Source organism: Sinocyclocheilus anshuiensis, unplaced genomic scaffold (assembly GCF_001515605.1).
Source record: "Sinocyclocheilus anshuiensis isolate Anshui unplaced genomic scaffold, SAMN03320099.WGS_v1.1 scaffold389, whole genome shotgun sequence".
Lineage (NCBI taxonomy): Eukaryota > Metazoa > Chordata > Actinopteri > Cypriniformes > Cyprinidae > Sinocyclocheilus > Sinocyclocheilus anshuiensis.
The window spans coordinates 592,946-610,930 of NW_015536494.1; the positions used below are offsets into that span (position 1 = coordinate 592,946).

Genomic DNA, 17,985 nt, shown 5'->3' on the forward strand with positions numbered 1-17,985 from the left:
TTTTTTTCTTTTAAACAAGCTAAACTTTTTAGTGTTTCAAATTCAATACATTACAACTTATTATAGAAAAAAATGTGTATTTGTGTTGTAGCTCTTTGAAGAAGTCTGTAGTCTTTAGGAGAGTGTGTTTGTAGTCCTGCGGTCTGGCAGGTGTGGGATGTTGTGCACTGTTGTTCAATCTCCCGCCAATATTGCACTCGTCCCGGCCTCCCTGACCACGAGGAACACGCGACTCCTCGCTGCAATCTCCCGCCACTACAGCAGCTTATGAAGAGCTCGACCACTAGGGCGGCGCCAGACTGCAGGTGTATATTCAACACCAGTGTGAGTATATGGCAGTTACTAGCTTACTACTTACTGAATATTGTGCAGTATGCAACGTATACGGTGTACTTTTTTGCATTGCATACAGCATTCCATACAGTGTGAACTGATGTATACTGCACAATTAGGAAAATGTAATATATAATTCAGGTGTTCATTAAATTTATGCATACAGAAAATTCACAAACTGTGTTTGAGAGTATACAAGCATGCTATTCCAAACATAGCATACAGTAGATTGTATTTGAATATTAATATATTCAAATATAATGTTTAATATAACTTTATTTTAACTAATGTTAAATTAATATATTTCTATACGTATGCTTGAGCTTAGCTCTCATTCATCATTAATGGCATACAGAACAGGAGAATTCTGGGGTTGACATATTAAACTGTCAATTTTGGTATTTTTAGAATTGATTTCTGTTTTTGTCATGTATTAATAATGATTATAGAACCATGGTACTGTTGGGTATTTGTTGTGTTCTAGAAAATACATCAAATCCCTTTATTTCAAGACATTTGTTCATGTAAACACACGCTACAGGACTCTCAAACATACACTCATACTCACACATTATACGGCCCCGCGATGACAAATAAACACGCAAAATGTCAAATAAAAGTCTTTTCTCTCCTTTCATTCAGTCTCCTCATCCGGAGTGACACAGACGCTGGATAAATCTCTCATCTGTCCTGGTTGTTTGGCCCCTCGACACAGGAGTTCAGTGGCGCCACACTGGGTTTCAGAGGGTCTAGAGAGAGACAGAGGGCGTCTCACTCCCCTCACACCTTTATGTGCATTAGAACCTGTTTACGGTGTGTACTGAAGTCCTCTGGAACAGTATCTGGAAAAGATATGTTTCATTTGCTTTGTGAGTGTTTTGTTTTTAGTGTTGTAATGCTGTTTTTTTGTCAATAAACAACTTTTATTCAGAATTTGTAGATTTTAGATTTCTTGAAGACTTTGAGTGTTGGATTTGGGGGTCTGGGGATCATGATTTAAATATCAAAGAGTGGATTAATCTTTACCGTTACAGCGGTAGCGCAGATTGGACCAAATGATGTTCTCTTGAGAGAAGCAGAACACGCCCAGGCGTCCCCCTCTCATAGTGGTGTCAATCACAACATTGGAGTCAGCCACCATCTTTGTGCCTTCATACAGCTTCACCCTGCAACAGGAGCACAACATGAACACACATGAAAGCCCTCTTATGCGTGACTGTACAATATTTTTAGATCAAATAAATGCAGCCTTGGTGAGCAGAAAAGATATTTCAAAAACAAAAAAATCTTTCTCAAATCTCTGTATGGTAATGTATATTAAAAATATATTAATGTAATTATTAAAATGTAGAAAATATTAAAAAAGATCATCTTCTACCAAGTGAAAAATAAATGTGCACCAAAGTACTTTAGAGTCTTGTTGGACACAACCAAAATGGGAAACATTTTCTCCTCCCACTTAAAACCCTCTTTATTTTGCCATCATAAATGCACACTTATAAGGTTAGTTGATTTTTATTATTCGCATTTAGCAATGCTGACCCAATTTTGGGTCACAACCCAGCAGTTGAGAAGCGTTGTTCTAGAATATTCTGGTCTGAATGAAGCCGAGAGCTGTTTTATGCTACAGGCTGCTAAACTTCACCTGCTCACCCTCTAATTACCTGATAATAAATTAGATCTGATTTGATTTAGCAGCAGGCCCGACTTAAATTGCATTATGTATGAGTGGAGCATGTCTGCAGCACAATCCAGTGTGAGTGTGTGTGCGTACTGTGCTCTATTCACTCCTCTCACTGAATACAAAGCAGGTGTGTTTATGTGTATGTGTTTGAAAGGGCCCTTACAAAGCCTCGGCTACACATTGTCTCACAAAACTGCATATACGTGTACGTACACACACACATACACATATTGAGCGCCACACAGCTCTCTCTCTTCCTGTAGGTATTTATAACTACTTGAAACTTTGGAAAGTTCTGATCTGAAGTGTTAAATATTCATGTAGTTTGAAAGCGTCAGAACTGCTTAACCATCAAATGAGAAGTTACTGTAGTCAATTTCTGTTATGACAATTAAAAAAAAAACTAATTTTTGAGCATTTGCTGGAGTTGGTTCTTTTGCAAAGAGCATCTGATTTACAACACAATGCCAAGAAATTACGCAGTACAGGAAATCATACACAATACATGTTTAACTGTCCTCTGTGGTCCGTTCTCTCTCTTTCTTTAACGGCCCGTCCACTACAGTAGTTTCCGTTGGATCTGCATATGAACAGGCACCAAGAAAATTCTTGCCAAGGATTTCATTGGCATGGCAACCACAACAAAGGGCAGCCAGGGGGCCCAACCACTCAGCAGAGTCTCAGGGGTGTGAGGGGGGCAACTGAGAAGAAATTTTAAGGATAACTTGTCATACGCCCCCACCACCCTCTCTCCAGCATACCAGCACAAACTTCCATCAGCTGCCAGTGCAGTCTGGTATTGCGCCCTCTTGTGACGACAAAAGCGACCCACAATCGGACAGACAAAAAAGTTGTTTCAGCAGGGACGAACAACTTATTACTTTTACTAAAGGAATACACCAGTTTAAATATAATTTGAAATGGATAACAGTAACATTTTTGGCTTGCAGTCAATTAAAATGTTTTCTAAAAAAAAAAAAAAAAAAAGTGTAAAAAAAAAATTCCACCATTCAAAATATTTTTTTTATGTTTTTGACAGAAGTGTCTTATGCTCACCAAGGCTGCATTTATTTGTTTAAAAATACAGTAAAAACAGCAATATTTATTTTAGTATCACTGAGATACTAAATATTTTGCATTGAGTATATTTTTATATTTTCTGTTTTCGTTTCAAATTTGTAGTAAATTTGTTTTTGTCTATTTTATTCAGGTTTTTTTTTTCAATTATGTCTATAATGTTTTTATTCATTTTGATTTCAGTTGTACTTTAGTACATCAAGTTAAACTAAATGAAAAAGAAAAACATTTTAATTGGCAATTTTTTTTCATATTTTGTTTATTTTGAGTTTATTTTATTTCAAGTAACAAATTTTTTATGATTTTAGTTCACTTATATTAACCCTGATTACAACTTAAAACAACTCATTACTCCAGTCTTCATTCTCACATGATCCTTCAGAAATCATTCTAATATGCTGATTTGGTACTCAAGAAACATTTCTCATTATTATCAATTTTGACAGCAGTTGACCCACGAGAAACCTTGATTTTTTTTTTTATTCTTTGATAAATAGACATGTAAAAAAAATTTGAAATAGAAATAATTTGTTACATTATAAATATCTTTACTGTTACTTGTGATCAATTAAATGCATCCTTGCTGAATATAAGTATTCATTTTTTTTTATTTTTAATTTAACTGACCCCAAACTTTTGAACAGTAGTGTATATTGTGTTGCTACACAATTGTCCCCAATTGGAGGAGGTCTCACCTGATGTAGCCGACCTGTGGCCGATGGCTGAGCTGCCACCGGTACGAGGTTTTATCTTGCCAGCCGACATTTCGTGGGTCTTTCCAGAGCAGTTTCACCTCTCCATCCGTATCCCCCGTGTGCCACAGAGCATTACGAAGAAACTCACTGGGGCCAGTACGAGACTTCACCGCCTACGCAAACAGTTTCAAGTCTTACTTCCCAAAAGCTCATATGGACATTAGCAAGCCAATATATTTCCATGAATCAAAGGCAACATTTTCACCTTGAGCTGCAGGCCTGGTTCAGCCATGGCCCTGAAGGGTATCGACTGCCAGTATGTCTGTTCGGTCTGCTTCCACATCACCACATAGAAACTAGATGAATCCTGATAGCCAAAGATGAAGCCGGCGTAGTCGTCGTCAGTCACGGTGTTAACGTGAAATGTTCCCTCGAAGTCCACACCGTTAAACGCTGTGTAACCTGTGGAGAACCGATTTAGTTTGCATTTGCAAGTCCACTGGGCATCTAGCTTCTGAAATCTGAAACTAGTGGTTGACCGATATATCTCCAGGGCCGATATATCGGCCGATATTTGGCATTTTTCAAATATCGGCATCAGCCGATAAGTTTTTCTGTTTGGCCGATGCATTCGTGGTTTTATTTTGACGGCGCACCGGACTTTTATTTTGACGGCACTGAGAACGGCAGCGCCTGAACAACACACAGTGCTCACATTCTCCCGCTTGTTTGCTGTCATCGTTAACAGTTCTGTCCACTAATAATCAGATAGAACTGTTAAACAAAGGAATTAAAATGTATACAAAAAAAGTATTATAACGATTGCTTTTATATTGTTAGTAATAGAAAGGCAAACATTATAATACTTTCTCGTTTGCCGTCAGCATTCAGCAAATACACATTTATATCATTTAAACAAATCTTTGAATGACTTATGAACATCTAACTTCACAAACCTTGCAAATTTAGTCGAATCCAGCTGTGAGACCTTATGAAGTGTGCATTTGTATCCTGCATGATCGCGAATGCGTGACGGTCAGTCCGTGTTAATTGAATACGGACAGGAGAAGACGCGCGATCGACAAACTCGTGATTTCAAATTATGCTGCGCTTCATGCTTTTGTTTATTTGTGAAAAATACTTTGTCATTTAAAGTATAAGCATGTTTATTTTACACATTTATTTTTTAACCCATTTTCAAATGATTTAAAATTTCTTAAATATTAAATAAAATTATATCGGCTTTATATCGGCCATCGGCCACCCTGCTTTTCCAAGATATCGGCATCGGCTGTCAAAAAACCAATATCGGTCAATCACTATCTGAAACCAAACTCACCCACTGCCAAGCCCGGGTCACTGTTCATGGTTTGAACAATCTCCATACCCTGAAACACAAATTTATCTGTATTAATTCATTCTTTATTACCACCTAGAAAAGTACAGAAAATTACAGACTTCATCTTTAAATTATATGCATGACATCATTCATAACCAGTTCTATCTGAGACCCATTTCTATGTACTGCATAAGTAAAGTAATAAGTCTTAAAATTTAAATTTGACAAACTATAAATCATTAGAAAGGACAAAGTCATGAATTCAATTTTTGACCTCGGTTTTGTTATAAATATCTGATAGTGACAATAATTTCTTAATTTTTTGTCAGGAGGTATGCAAAATCAAAAATCAAGTCCATGCCTTTAATATATCTTTAAATGAGCCTTTTATGCATCCACTGAGAAAAAACAAGCTCTAATATTCGTATTCAGATTCTAAAATGTTTACTTCAAATTTCTTTAGAGAGGAGTATTATTTATTTAGTATGTTTTTATGCAAAATTGAGTGATTTGAACAATATGGAGGGCTAAAAACTCATATAATGTATGTTTCATTCACACTTGAAGCCAGAAGGCACCCAAACATCAATTTATTGTTTATAAGTAAAATTTAAATCTCTGGAATAGAAGTGGTGCAACATGATGAACCTGTGTCAATGAGAGCAGCAGGTCATTCTCACATACGTCACCGACTCCGTTACCTAAACGACAAGAAAGAAAGTAATAATGTGAGTCATTAATCAGAAGGATTATTCACCATCAGTGAATATGAATGCTCTTACTGTCTGAGTCTTTCTGGTTGGGGTTGGAAATGAGTCTGCAGTTATCGGGTCCGATGCCGTTGATGGCGTGATTGTCTGGGACCCCGTCATTATCGTCGTCATCATCACAGTCATCTCCAATGCCGTCATTGTCCGAGTCGAGCTGAGAGCTGTTTGGAATGTCGGGACAGTTATCTCGAGTGTCCTGGTGTCCGTCTCCATCCCTGCAAACACACAACATTAAACACTATGAGCTGAAATGTGTGTCCGAGCTGAAAATAAACTATATGAGCTACTATCAGACACTAGAGGGCACCAGTCTTACCATATCCAGGTTAATGAGTCAATGAATAATCTACCAATTGTGTGATTTATATGTTTGAATTTACATTTGAGTTGTGTTTACTCACGTGTCTTGATTGGTGTCGCAGACATCCCCGACTAAGTCATTGTCTACATCTGTCTGCAATAGAAATAATTAAGTTTATTATTTATACGATTAATTATATAAAAGTACATATAAAAGACTGCAAAAGCTAGCTGTTTTTCAGTTACTCAAATGATTTGTTAAAGGCATAGTTCCCTTTAACAAACAGTTAACAAAAGTTTTGTTATTATCATTAACTAAAATTAAAACTATTATAAACATTTTTGTTACTTGAAATAAAGTTGAAATAAAATAAAATACAAATATTAACAAAAAATTATCAAATTTGCCTTGGCAACTAATCAAAATGAGTGTAAGTTCAAGCACTAAAATTACTAACTGGAAATAAATAAAAACAAATTAAACCTAAAAAGTAATATTTAAAGTCTTCTGAAACGATATGATAGCTTTGTATAAGGAACAGACCAAAATTGGGAGGGGAAGTCAAATATGGCCTTCTTTTATTGTCCACAAAAGAAAGAAAGAAAGAAAGAAAGAAACACAGGTTTGGAATGACATTAGGAGTTCGCCCAAAAATGATAATTGTGTATTTGAGACTCCATCAATGTACAAAGTATAAAGTTTAATATAAACTAAGATGTAATTCAGTACCTGCATGGGGTTGCTGATCTCAGGACAGCTGTCACATGCATCACCCACTCCGTCTCTGTCTCGGTCTGTCTGCATTGGGTTTGGCACTTTGGGACAGTTATCCAGCACGTTCTGGATTCCTGCAAAACATCCACAAACATCACATTCTCAAAGGATGATGTTGCAGGGACACAAAGCAGATCAATGAATCAACCTGAACAGTCTTTACCATCTCCATCGATGTCATCATCGCATGCATCTCCCTCTCCGTTATTGTCAGTGTCTTTCTGGTCAATGTTGGGAACGGTGGGACAGTTATCACATGCATCACCAAATGAATCAGTGTCAGAGTTCTGCTGATCTTTATTGGAAACCAACCGACAGTTATCCTGAAAAAAAAAACAAGAAAAAAAAAATCATTTCTATAGTATTTTAGTATTTATTCATATTTTGATTTGAATTTCATTTTAATTTTAGTAATTTTGTTATGTGCTTTTGTCATTTTATTCGTTTTTTTTTAGATTTCTATATTGCTTCAATTAATATTTTTTTAATTTTTTTATTTGAGTACTCATTCCCAGGCAACATTTCTCATTTTCATTTAAGTTTTAAAATTTATCGTTTTTAGCTAACATTTATATTTCATTTTATTTCAAATAATGAAAATTATTTTGAATAGTTTTAGTTAACAATGATAACAATGTGGGCCACAAACACACCTCTACATTTTTTATTCCGTCTCCATCTGCATCCTCATCACACTGGTCTCCAATCCCATCATTATCTGCATCTTCCTGACCGGAGTTGGGCGTGAAGATGCAGTTGTCCTGAAAAACACAGAATATGAATATCCCTAGTGCAACACTTGAAGCAATTGCATAAGAGCATAAAGAGCATAAAATCCTGTGTTCAGACTTGGGAAAAGTTGACTGCAAGCTGTGGTGAATCTATCATATAAAAGTCCAAGCAAATGCAAAAACAAACTTGGTCTATGTAAACACATTACCTCATCTAGGATGAATAGCTTAATTTCCATGAAAGGTACAAGATGTACCTCAACCATCAGAATAAATAGAACAATATGGTCACATCAAAGAGTCACATCAATTCAGTGAATGTTTATACAGCATCAGTGCGTGCAGGGAGAAGGATGGTGGGTTAAAAGATTGTGAGTTTCAGACCTGTTTGCAGTGCTTGTCATTGTCCATGCAGGGCAAGGAGCGATCCGGATAACCATCAATATCCGTGTCCTTCCCACAGGTGTGACCATTACCGGCCCATCCGACATTACACTAAGAGAATCATACAGAAATTTACCAGAAAACTTGAGAACGATGTAATAAAGATATGATATGATATATGTAAATCTGATTTCTTTTTCGTCCTAAGCCTTGATAAGTTATGAGTGACAGGGCATCTTGTCAGTTACTTGGTTTATACTGCATTGCTCTCAGTAGCCCAGCCCACTGTGAAACCTCATTGGTTCAAAATCCTGCTCCACGCAATTGTACATTAAAGGGACAGTTCACCCAAATATAAAATTCTCACCCTTATCTCAAACCCGTATATGACTTATTTTCTTCTGTGGAACACAAAAGAAGATATTTTGAAGATGTTGGTAACCAAACACTGCTTTTTGTCCAAAGAGTAGAAGTCAATGGTAACCAAAACTGAGACATTTCTCTTTTTTTTCTTTTATGTTCCACAGAAGAAAGAAAATCATACTGATTTGGAACAATGTGAGCATGAATATCTGATAATAGAATTTTCAGATTTGGTGGAACTATCGTTTTAAGAATTTAATACATTCCGATTGGATGTGATTGTGAGACAAACTGCTTGTCTCTGAAATCTTTACACATCTCGTCTGGTTAGGACACATGTTATACTGGTAACTGAGGAGACATACAACGCATGTGACGTCGCCGTTCCGCTGAATGACGCAGTGAGCGTTAGTGTCACAGGGGTTGAAACTGAGCATAGCGCACGATTTCCGAGGGAAACATCCAGTTGTCTGATTCCCAACATATCCAAACTTGCACTGACCGCATCGATATGATCCCTAAGAGAAGGGAGAAGTAGTTCAAAAACGTTAACATATACACTTTGTATGATTTCAGAGAAAAAGTACTGGACTCACAATGGTGTTGATGCAGATGGAGTTGGGTGTGCAGGCGTTGGCCAAATCAAGACATTCATCAATATCAGAGCATTCCTGAAACAAATTCATAAGAAAAAGACATTGATTGCTATTTGTTTTGCCATTTTTCTATCTAATGGAAAGGCATTTTTAAGTGTCTTAATATTTTTTGGGGGCCACTGTACCTGGTGGTGACCCTTAGCATATTCCACACTGACATTCAAATTTTGAATTACATATTTCTCCAACATTCCCTATTTCACCTTTATTTTAAAAGTTTTGCCATTTTTTTGATACTCCAGCTGCTTTCATCTGCTCAAATATATGGCTAAAATGATTAATTATAGACACTAGCATTCAAAATTAATCTATCAAATGCATTTTATTTTCATTTTTTTAATTTTATAACTTTCAATGCATTACATTCATGAAACATGACAGTAAAAACATTTAAAATGTTACAAAAGATTTCTATTTCATATAAATGCTGTTCTTTTGAACTTTCTATTGATCAAAAAATCCTGAAAAAATATCACAGCAGTTTCCACAATAATATTAAGCAGCACAACTGTCTTTAACATTAATAATAATCAGAAATGTTTCTTGAGCAGCAAATCAGCATATTAGAATGATTTCTGAAGTATCATGTGACACTTTATACTGTAGTAATGATGCTGAAAATTCAACTTTGCCATCACAGGAATAAATCACATTTTTAAATATATTATAATAGAAAACAGTTAGTTTAAATTGTAATAATATTTCACAATACTACTGTTTTTACTTTATCTCTGATCAAATAAATGCAGGGTACCTGACGTTGACTCTTAGCATATTCCACACCGAATCCAGAGAGAGGAGGACCCCACAGTCCGGGTGGGCAGGGCTCACAGGTAAACCCTTTTGCTGTGTTGACACATGTGCCTGGTGTGTAACACGGCTGAGCCTCTGCACACTGATGGGGAGAGACATGCTAATATGAAACAGCTTTAGCAAAACAACACTCATGAATACAAAACAAAGGCATGTTTATTCAAGAGTCTTTGGAACATGGACATAAACAGTTACAGTGGTTTCTGGACCAAGACTTATCAGTATACGAAGATAAAACCAGCGCTAAATGCCCTCACCTACCTCATCTATATCCTGACAGTGTGTGCCGTTCCCTGTCATGCCCTCTGGACAGGGGCCACAGCGGTACCCTGGGAAATCAAACGTCTCCATGCAGGCCACGCCCTTAAAGCAGGGGTTGGGCTGACAGCGTGAACGCGGCTCATGAAATCCTTCAAAATAAAGAGACATATTATCATAAAAAGTCAATAACAATCAATAAGCTCAAGGAATCTAATATCATGCAAATTATACATACACAAAAGAATCTAAAGCCCTCTGTCTGGATATATTCGTAATGGAATACTAGAATACTGCTTCCCACATACATAGTGTACACTGCATACTGCCTACTATGAAAAAGTACTATTTGAAACAGAATTATGCCGAGATAAACATTTCAAACATTGTCACAAGACCTCATTATTGAATTTCTAACTCAGTTTTAAGTAAAAGTGTCTTTTGACCAAAAGATGTGTTAAATAAAAAATATTTAATATCATGGAATGAAAGTCCAGTTGCATTGGATTATGGGATACATTCTATAGAGTGTGCTGTTAAATACTGGAAGGTTTGTGGAGAGGCTTTCAGTTTGCATGAAAAAATTGGAGACAATTCTCAAATTTGTTTGAAAACTGTTATTATTTTAGCAGTTTTAATACATATTTCACCTTCATTCTAAACTGTTAAATATGCAGGCAAATAAGTAATTACATACTACCATTGAGAAGTTTGGGGTCAGCATAATTTTTTTGTTAAAGAAATTAAAATTAAGCAAAGATGCATTAAATTGATCAAAGGACCTTTAACAAAACAAAAAAATCTCTATTTACAAAGAAATGCTGTTGAATTTTCAATTAATCATACAAACCTGACAAAACGACAAAAAAAAAATCATAGCTTTGACAAAAACATTAAGCAGCACAACAATTTTCAACATGACGACGATGATAATGATGATGATGATGATGATGATGATGATAATGATAAGAAATGGTTCTTGAGCAGCAAATCAGCATGTTAGAATGATTTCTGAAGGATGAAACTGTGACACTGACTGGAGAAATTATGCTGAAAATTCAGCTTTGCCATCACAGAAATAAATTGCATTTTAAAATAGAAAATGGTTATTTTTAAAATATAATATTTCACAATATTGCTATTTTTACTGTATTTTTTATCAAATAAATACAGCCTTGTTAAGCATAACAGACTTCTTTAAAAAAAAAATCTTACCAGCCACAGACTTTTGAATGATCACTCACTCACTGATCACATGTAATAAACAGTTTGTATAAAAATAGTATAAATCTATTAATGTCAGGAATCCTTTGGTATGTACAAAGGCATGACAAACAACTAGTTTGGTTATCACTCTTTTTTTTAACCCAACTGCACTACAAATAGGACTGAAAATTGTTTTTTGTTGCTTTGTCAGGTTGGTATTATGGTTTGATGTTGCTACTCACCACACATCTGGCACTCCAGAATAGCATTCCTGATGAGAGACATTTCTTTCACCTAAATAGTGCAAAAACACATAAATCAAACATGCTCAGAACAGATTCCCTCACATATCTACACTACCTCACTCACACCTGTTCTCTGATGTCCTCTCTCAGCTCTCCCAAGATCTGATTAAAGATGATCAACTGCCCAATCAGAGCTTTCGTGTGGTCACCTGTACAAAAAGAATCAATTATCTTCAAATTAAATAAATAAATAAAAAACAAACAAATTGCATATCATGACTTCACCAATGCAGACTCACCTAGAATAGAATTAACCTCACCGTTCACTGAAAAACAAAGTTTAAACAAAAATATTTCAGACAAAGACTTCGCAACCAATCAAAAACCTGTATATTCAAGCTCCATGTACAATCCTGTGTTGATGCTGAGCTGGCTAACCTATGTTATATGAAGAGGCGTCTCCCTGAAAGGGGCAGTCTGTAAGAGCCCCAGCCTGGGCAACAGTGCCCCCTAGAGCCACTTTAAGATACTCCACTGAACCCTGGAAGAAAAAACATTTGATTATAGTATTTGATATAATATTAGTCTTGATATCTGGATTTCAGTTCATGACCAATCACAACATCTAAGCTCTCATTTCATTAAAATTAAAGGAATAATTCACTCAATGAAAACCTGAACGCTTTATTATTTCTGTGATACACAAAAAGGAGAATTTTTGAAGAATCCACATGGGTCATATCATATTTATATTTTTGTCTTCCATGGAAAAAAGAATAGTGCACACTACTGTCCAAAAATCTGGGGCTAGTCAGATTTTTTTTAAATAAATTAATAATTTTATTAAGCAAGAATGCATTAAATTTATCAAAATAGTAAAGACTTTTACATTGTTACAAAATATTTCTATTTCAAATAAATGCTGAACTTTTGAACTTCATTCATCAAAGAATCCAGAATTTTTTTTTTTTAAGTATCTCAGTTTGGACCAAAAATCTTACAAAGCATAACTGTTTTTAACATTGATATTTTACTTTTTTTTTTTTTGATTGAATGATTTCTAAAGGATCATGTGAAATCAACACTGGAGTGATGGCTGCTGAAAATTCAGCTTTGCCATCACAGAAATATATTACATTTTTATTTAATTTTTATTAATATTTATTTGTTTATTCAGTTATTTTAAACATGAAAAAAAATCAAAAATTTTCACATTTTTACTAAATAAATGCAGCATTGGCATAATACAATTTAAAAACACTACAAAATCATACAGACCCCAAACTTTTGAATGGTAGCGCAGGTATTGTGAAAACATAATGAAGACATCATATTATCAAGGTCATATTATGTTGGTCTCACCTGCATCCGAGTGTATGCCTTGTGGCCATTACGAATCTCCACCAGCTCTGCATCTCTGGGCAGAGAGACTAATAGGGGCAGCCGCTGGGCAGAGTCAGCCAGACGACAGTTCACATAGAGTTCAAGGCTCAGGTACTCTCTGCGCAAGCCACCGACACGGAGTATAACAGACTGAGACTGTCCGTCTGCTAGATTTGGGCTCTGCAGATTGACTGTGTGCAGCTTCCCATCTTCACGAACATACCGGACCAGAACTACAGTAAAACAAACCTTTTAGTGATGTTCTGAGCAGACACCACATCCGCAACCCATTTTATCTCTGTGATGTGATGTTTTTATAAGTGAAACAGAATATTCGATGAGAAAAATTTAGGGCAGGACTTGATTTTATTCATCACAAAATGATTGGATGGTTAAAAAGTGGGCATTCTATATTAAAATGGAGCCAAATTTGAATGTACATATGTTGAAACAATAAGCAACAAGCTTTTGGATGTTGGTCAACAATATGAAAAGCTGTTTCAGAGAAAAAGCAAGTTGATTCTGATTATAGATTACAAAAACAAAACAAATGGTCATTACTTTTGTTAATCTTGCTCATGATGGCAACCTCCAGGTATTTCTTGTTATCCTGCTTGTTGTAGAGACCCAGCAGGACTCCACCCAGTTTAGGAGGCAGACGGAAGGAAGACATCACATACACATCACTGAGAGTCTTCAGAGCTAAAGAGATCTTCTCCACCGCAGCCACGGTCTGCTTCACATCCTCCAAACTCAACACGTCTATCACTGACAGAGAGAAACAGAGACAGCTAGAAATAAAGGAACAGTAAATGAATATTGTCATCTTGTTCCAAATGCATATGCTGATATTCTCCCAAGAATGGAGAATTTCTGCAGAATACTTTACTCATTTTTTGTACAATGACAGTTTATAGTGACCACAGCTTTCAAACTCTAATAAGATATAAAATGAAAAGCAATAAAAGCACCACAAAAGTAGTCAATACTCTTGCATGGTAAAGTCCAACAATCTTTTCTTTTTCTTTTTTTTTTTTAAATAATGACCAATAATTCCATTATTTTATCTTAGCAAACTTTTTAGAATTTATGCACATCTTTTCTAATACATCATTTCTATTATGTATCATTATTCTATTTACCATCTGATGTAATCCATTGCATTTATTTTTAATTATTCTTAATAACTCTCATTCCCCCTCCCAGTCCGTCTTGTTCTTACGTTATTTGGCTGGTTAAATAAAAATGAAACAATTAAAATTAGTAAAATTGATCAAAAGTCGGTGAGTTGAACTGGAGAGCTGGATCAGACCTATTTGTGAATTAATCATTCAGACTAGGTTTGTTAAATGGGTGAATTGACCCATTGAAAAAAAACTGACTTGAAAAAAACAACAACATCAACAACAGCATGAGAGTGAGTAAATTAGGAATTTACTATAGCCTAGTAGCTACTACAGTCAATCTCATCATGTCCACTGACTCTTCATCTATCAGAGCTTTTATGAAACTGGACGAGGTAGAATGTTTCTCAAACTTTCTCAAAACAGAACGAATACAAATTAAAGACAGCAAAAAGAGTGAATGCGAATTGAAAACATAGAAATTATAACTTTAAAATATATCTGCCAATATATAGGAAAGATAAAGTTTATTAACTGATAACTACCCGAGAGAGGCCAGTGTATCTAATTATGAACGTTTAAAAAAATCTGAATAATTACCCGGTACGTCTTGTTTCTGTGCGCACTCTGCGAACCAGACGAACGTAAACACGAAGAGACTGACCCAAACTTTCATGTTTACAAATAATACACGCAGAAGTGATAAAGAAAATATCCAGAACAGATTCGTCGGCGATGCATTGAAACATGAAATATTTCCACTGGAACAAACCTGCGCTGTGCAGAATCCACCCTCCTCATCATCATACAACACATTAATCTCGGAGAGAGAGCTGAATCCACCCTCCTCATCATCATACAACACATTAATCTCGGAGAGAGAGCTGAATCCACCCTCCTCATCATCATACAACACATTAATCTCGTGTAAAACACACGCAAGATTGACAGCACGCGTAGACTCAGAGGGCAATAAACCGGAACGTTTTTGAAAATGTAATTTGACAAGCCGTCTTCAAATCCCAGTGCAACAGCCATGGACCTAAGTCTGACTTTTGCGAACAGAAAAAAACTAGTTAAAAAATAAATAAATAATAAAAAGTAGCACAAGTTATGTAGCGAGTGTCTGTATCGGTCTCGGGGTTCGTCTCGCGAAACAAAAAATATTGTAGCAAGGCGATATACATATAATATGTAGGTCTTTAAAAATATTAATAATGTTCTTCCGATGTACCGCGCTCATCGTACTGTTGCTATGGTTACCCCTTAATGTGGACGTGACTTCCGTTCGCAAGTGTCTGCTTGGCGTCAACGAAAGATATCCACTCTGGTAGACTTTTTTTTATTTCTTTCTTTCTTTTTTTTCTTTCTTTTTATCCCTGGTAGACTTTTATGTTGTTGTTGTTGTTGTTGTTTATCTCTGGGTAGACTTTTGTGATAACTCTTTTGTAATAAAAGTTATTTAGAATTATGTACTTTTTATATTTAATTTTATTTTACTTTTTTTTTTAAAATGGAGATAGCAATGCCTCCTTTGATATATAAACATTGTAATTATTGTAAAAAACGTTTTGCTAGAAAATACTATCTTAGTCTATCTACTTGATTTCACAATTGATTAAAGTGTTACTGTAATTATTTGTGAAATTTACTAGCAATTTCTGAGTAACAATTATTTAGAAGTAAATCCTACACAATTTTTCAGTTTATTTAAAGACCTGGTATTTACTCCATGGTAGAATAGCCTACTTAAAATAATATACATGGTAATACCATAAGAATGGTTGTTAGTGTCAAAAGAACAAATGCAAACACCGGCTTTGACATCTGTTCCCGCTCAAGTTCATAATTCCAGGGTCAGCTCTTGATTTTGTGCCAGTCTGCTTGCAAACACAATCTCCTGGAATAAAGAAAGAAAATGCTGTTGACATTTTAAAGCAGAGCAGTATGAGGGCTGTTCAGTTTCAGCGTCCAGTCTCGACAGTCTGTCTTGGGAGATGTTTATTTTTCATTACCTCTGAGTTTCCCTAGAAACAGCTTTTAACAGCAGGTGTCAGGGGAACAGTTCTGTCAACATACTTGAGCTTAACTGGACCCTGCAAGCAAAAAAAAAAGAAAAAAGAAAATCAGCTTTTTGTTCTACGCACCATCCGAAAGCACGTTAAATGAGGAGCTTGTTAAACTGCCCTCATCCCAGGAGGGAAAATATGAGCTTTGAGTAAAAATGTTCACAATGGAGTCATGAATCAAACTTTTACACCCTGAACAAAACCAGAACGGTCCATGACACACAGTTCAGAGCATTACCCCACCCACCACTTCCACAGCTCAATCCCTGTGTGGAAAATGAGCACAGCCCAAATGCATTTTTCCTTCTCGAACAGGAATTCTTTCCCAGATGATTATTCTGAGGTCATTAAACAATGTTGTGTGGCTTCAGGGAGCTCCTGATTGCTCTGGATCTAGTGGTGGGGAGGGGGCTCACTATGTTTCCACACACAAATACAGGAAACAAACCCAGGAATGAACAGGAGCCAGAGAGATTCCAGTCTGGTGCTGTAACACACAGCTGTGTCTCCCCAGGGCACTACTGTAATTCACAGAGCCCTCGCTCAGTCACCTCTGATGCTCGGAAACACTGCCGGCAGGTAAACTGTAGCTTAAAGAGAATATCTTTCTCTCTTACAACCTCCACTTCACACAGTCCTCAGGGTCATTTGTTACAACAATGCAACAGATAAAATCAGCAACTCCCTTTGTGACAATGCAGCATTGCATCTGCAGAAAAAAAGAAACCCACTGCAGAATCTGGATTATTCAGGACTGTTTATTTGCCCCTTAAATTATGAAAATAGAAATCAATAAGCAGTATGTATTTACATCCCATTTCAGTTAGTGAAAAAAAGAGAAGAACTGCTGTTCAGTCTGTAGTTTGATTTCCATCTGTAGAATCCCATCCTTATCCATAACAGATAAAATGACTCGTGTATGAATGAATACACACATATCAACATATCAGTGAACTACTGTAGTTTTGAAGCTTTATGGTGTAAAACAAAGATATTTAGGCAAAATACAAACATTAAGTAACAATACCCAAAACAACCATCTTCAACAATCCATTGTTTCTCTTTCAAAGAGTTTAACTAGAGAGAAACATTCACTCCTGTAGTTTAATTGCCTTACAGAAATCCTCATGGAAAGTTACAGGAACTGAAATATCTTAGCCCTTTTTTTGTGGTCTGTCAGCAAGATTCCTTTGGACATGAACTTTTGGTTTTAATAATCTGTTACCGTCTCCTACAAAAAGTGCAATTTCTAATCCTCAATAATGTAAGAAAGTTTCTCTCTTTATCCTTTGCAGTAAGGTGAAAATGTCACTTTCAAAGGGTTTGGTTATCCAAAAATGTAAATTCTGTCATCTTTAACTCACCCTTGTATGATTGTCACAAAAAAACATATTTTCAATCATGTTTAAGTCAATGTTTTCTATACAATGTGCCATAATACTGTTTTGGATCATTCTGGCACAATATTCAAACGTGCAATACACAAATTAGTGATGCCAAATGCTATTGGTTCTCACGTCATGTGATCAAGCATGCTGATCCAAATTTGAATAAGATCCAATACCCAAGAGGGATATTTTTAGTGAATAATTCTATAAATTATGGAGAGTTTCTTACATAAACTAAACTATTGCATGGTTGCAGAATACTTAGAAAACAGCACACAAGTTGTTTTTTTAACTACTTTTTCTCCTTTTGGAGCACAAAATCTGCACAATTGTGAGGAAATCTACAGTGGGTACGGAAAGTATTCAGACCCCCTTACATTTTTCACTCTTTG

The 17,985-nt window shown here is 35.8% G+C and overlaps 1 protein-coding gene across 1 annotated transcript; it reads right to left on the minus strand.

Moving 5' to 3' along the window:
• Nucleotides 1–669: 669 nt before the first annotated feature.
• On the minus strand, nucleotides 670–15,379 carry LOC107686644 (thrombospondin-3a-like). Its single transcript, XM_016483717.1, has 24 exons — nucleotides 15,371–15,379; nucleotides 14,737–15,058; nucleotides 13,574–13,780; nucleotides 12,992–13,245; nucleotides 12,068–12,170; nucleotides 11,929–11,955; nucleotides 11,756–11,838; nucleotides 11,627–11,678; nucleotides 10,182–10,330; nucleotides 9,862–10,002; nucleotides 9,048–9,122; nucleotides 8,817–8,969; nucleotides 8,089–8,199; nucleotides 7,627–7,734; nucleotides 7,137–7,296; nucleotides 6,929–7,047; nucleotides 6,300–6,352; nucleotides 5,911–6,113; nucleotides 5,777–5,829; nucleotides 5,129–5,177; nucleotides 4,055–4,251; nucleotides 3,790–3,962; nucleotides 1,360–1,499; nucleotides 670–1,175 (listed from the first exon to the last, which is right to left on the minus strand). The coding sequence occupies exons 1-24, from the start codon at nucleotides 15,377–15,379 to the stop codon at nucleotides 1,114–1,116; spliced, it is 3,003 nt and encodes a 1,000-aa protein (XP_016339203.1). The 3' UTR covers nucleotides 670–1,113.
• Between the last annotated feature and the right edge of the window lie 2,606 nt (nucleotides 15,380–17,985).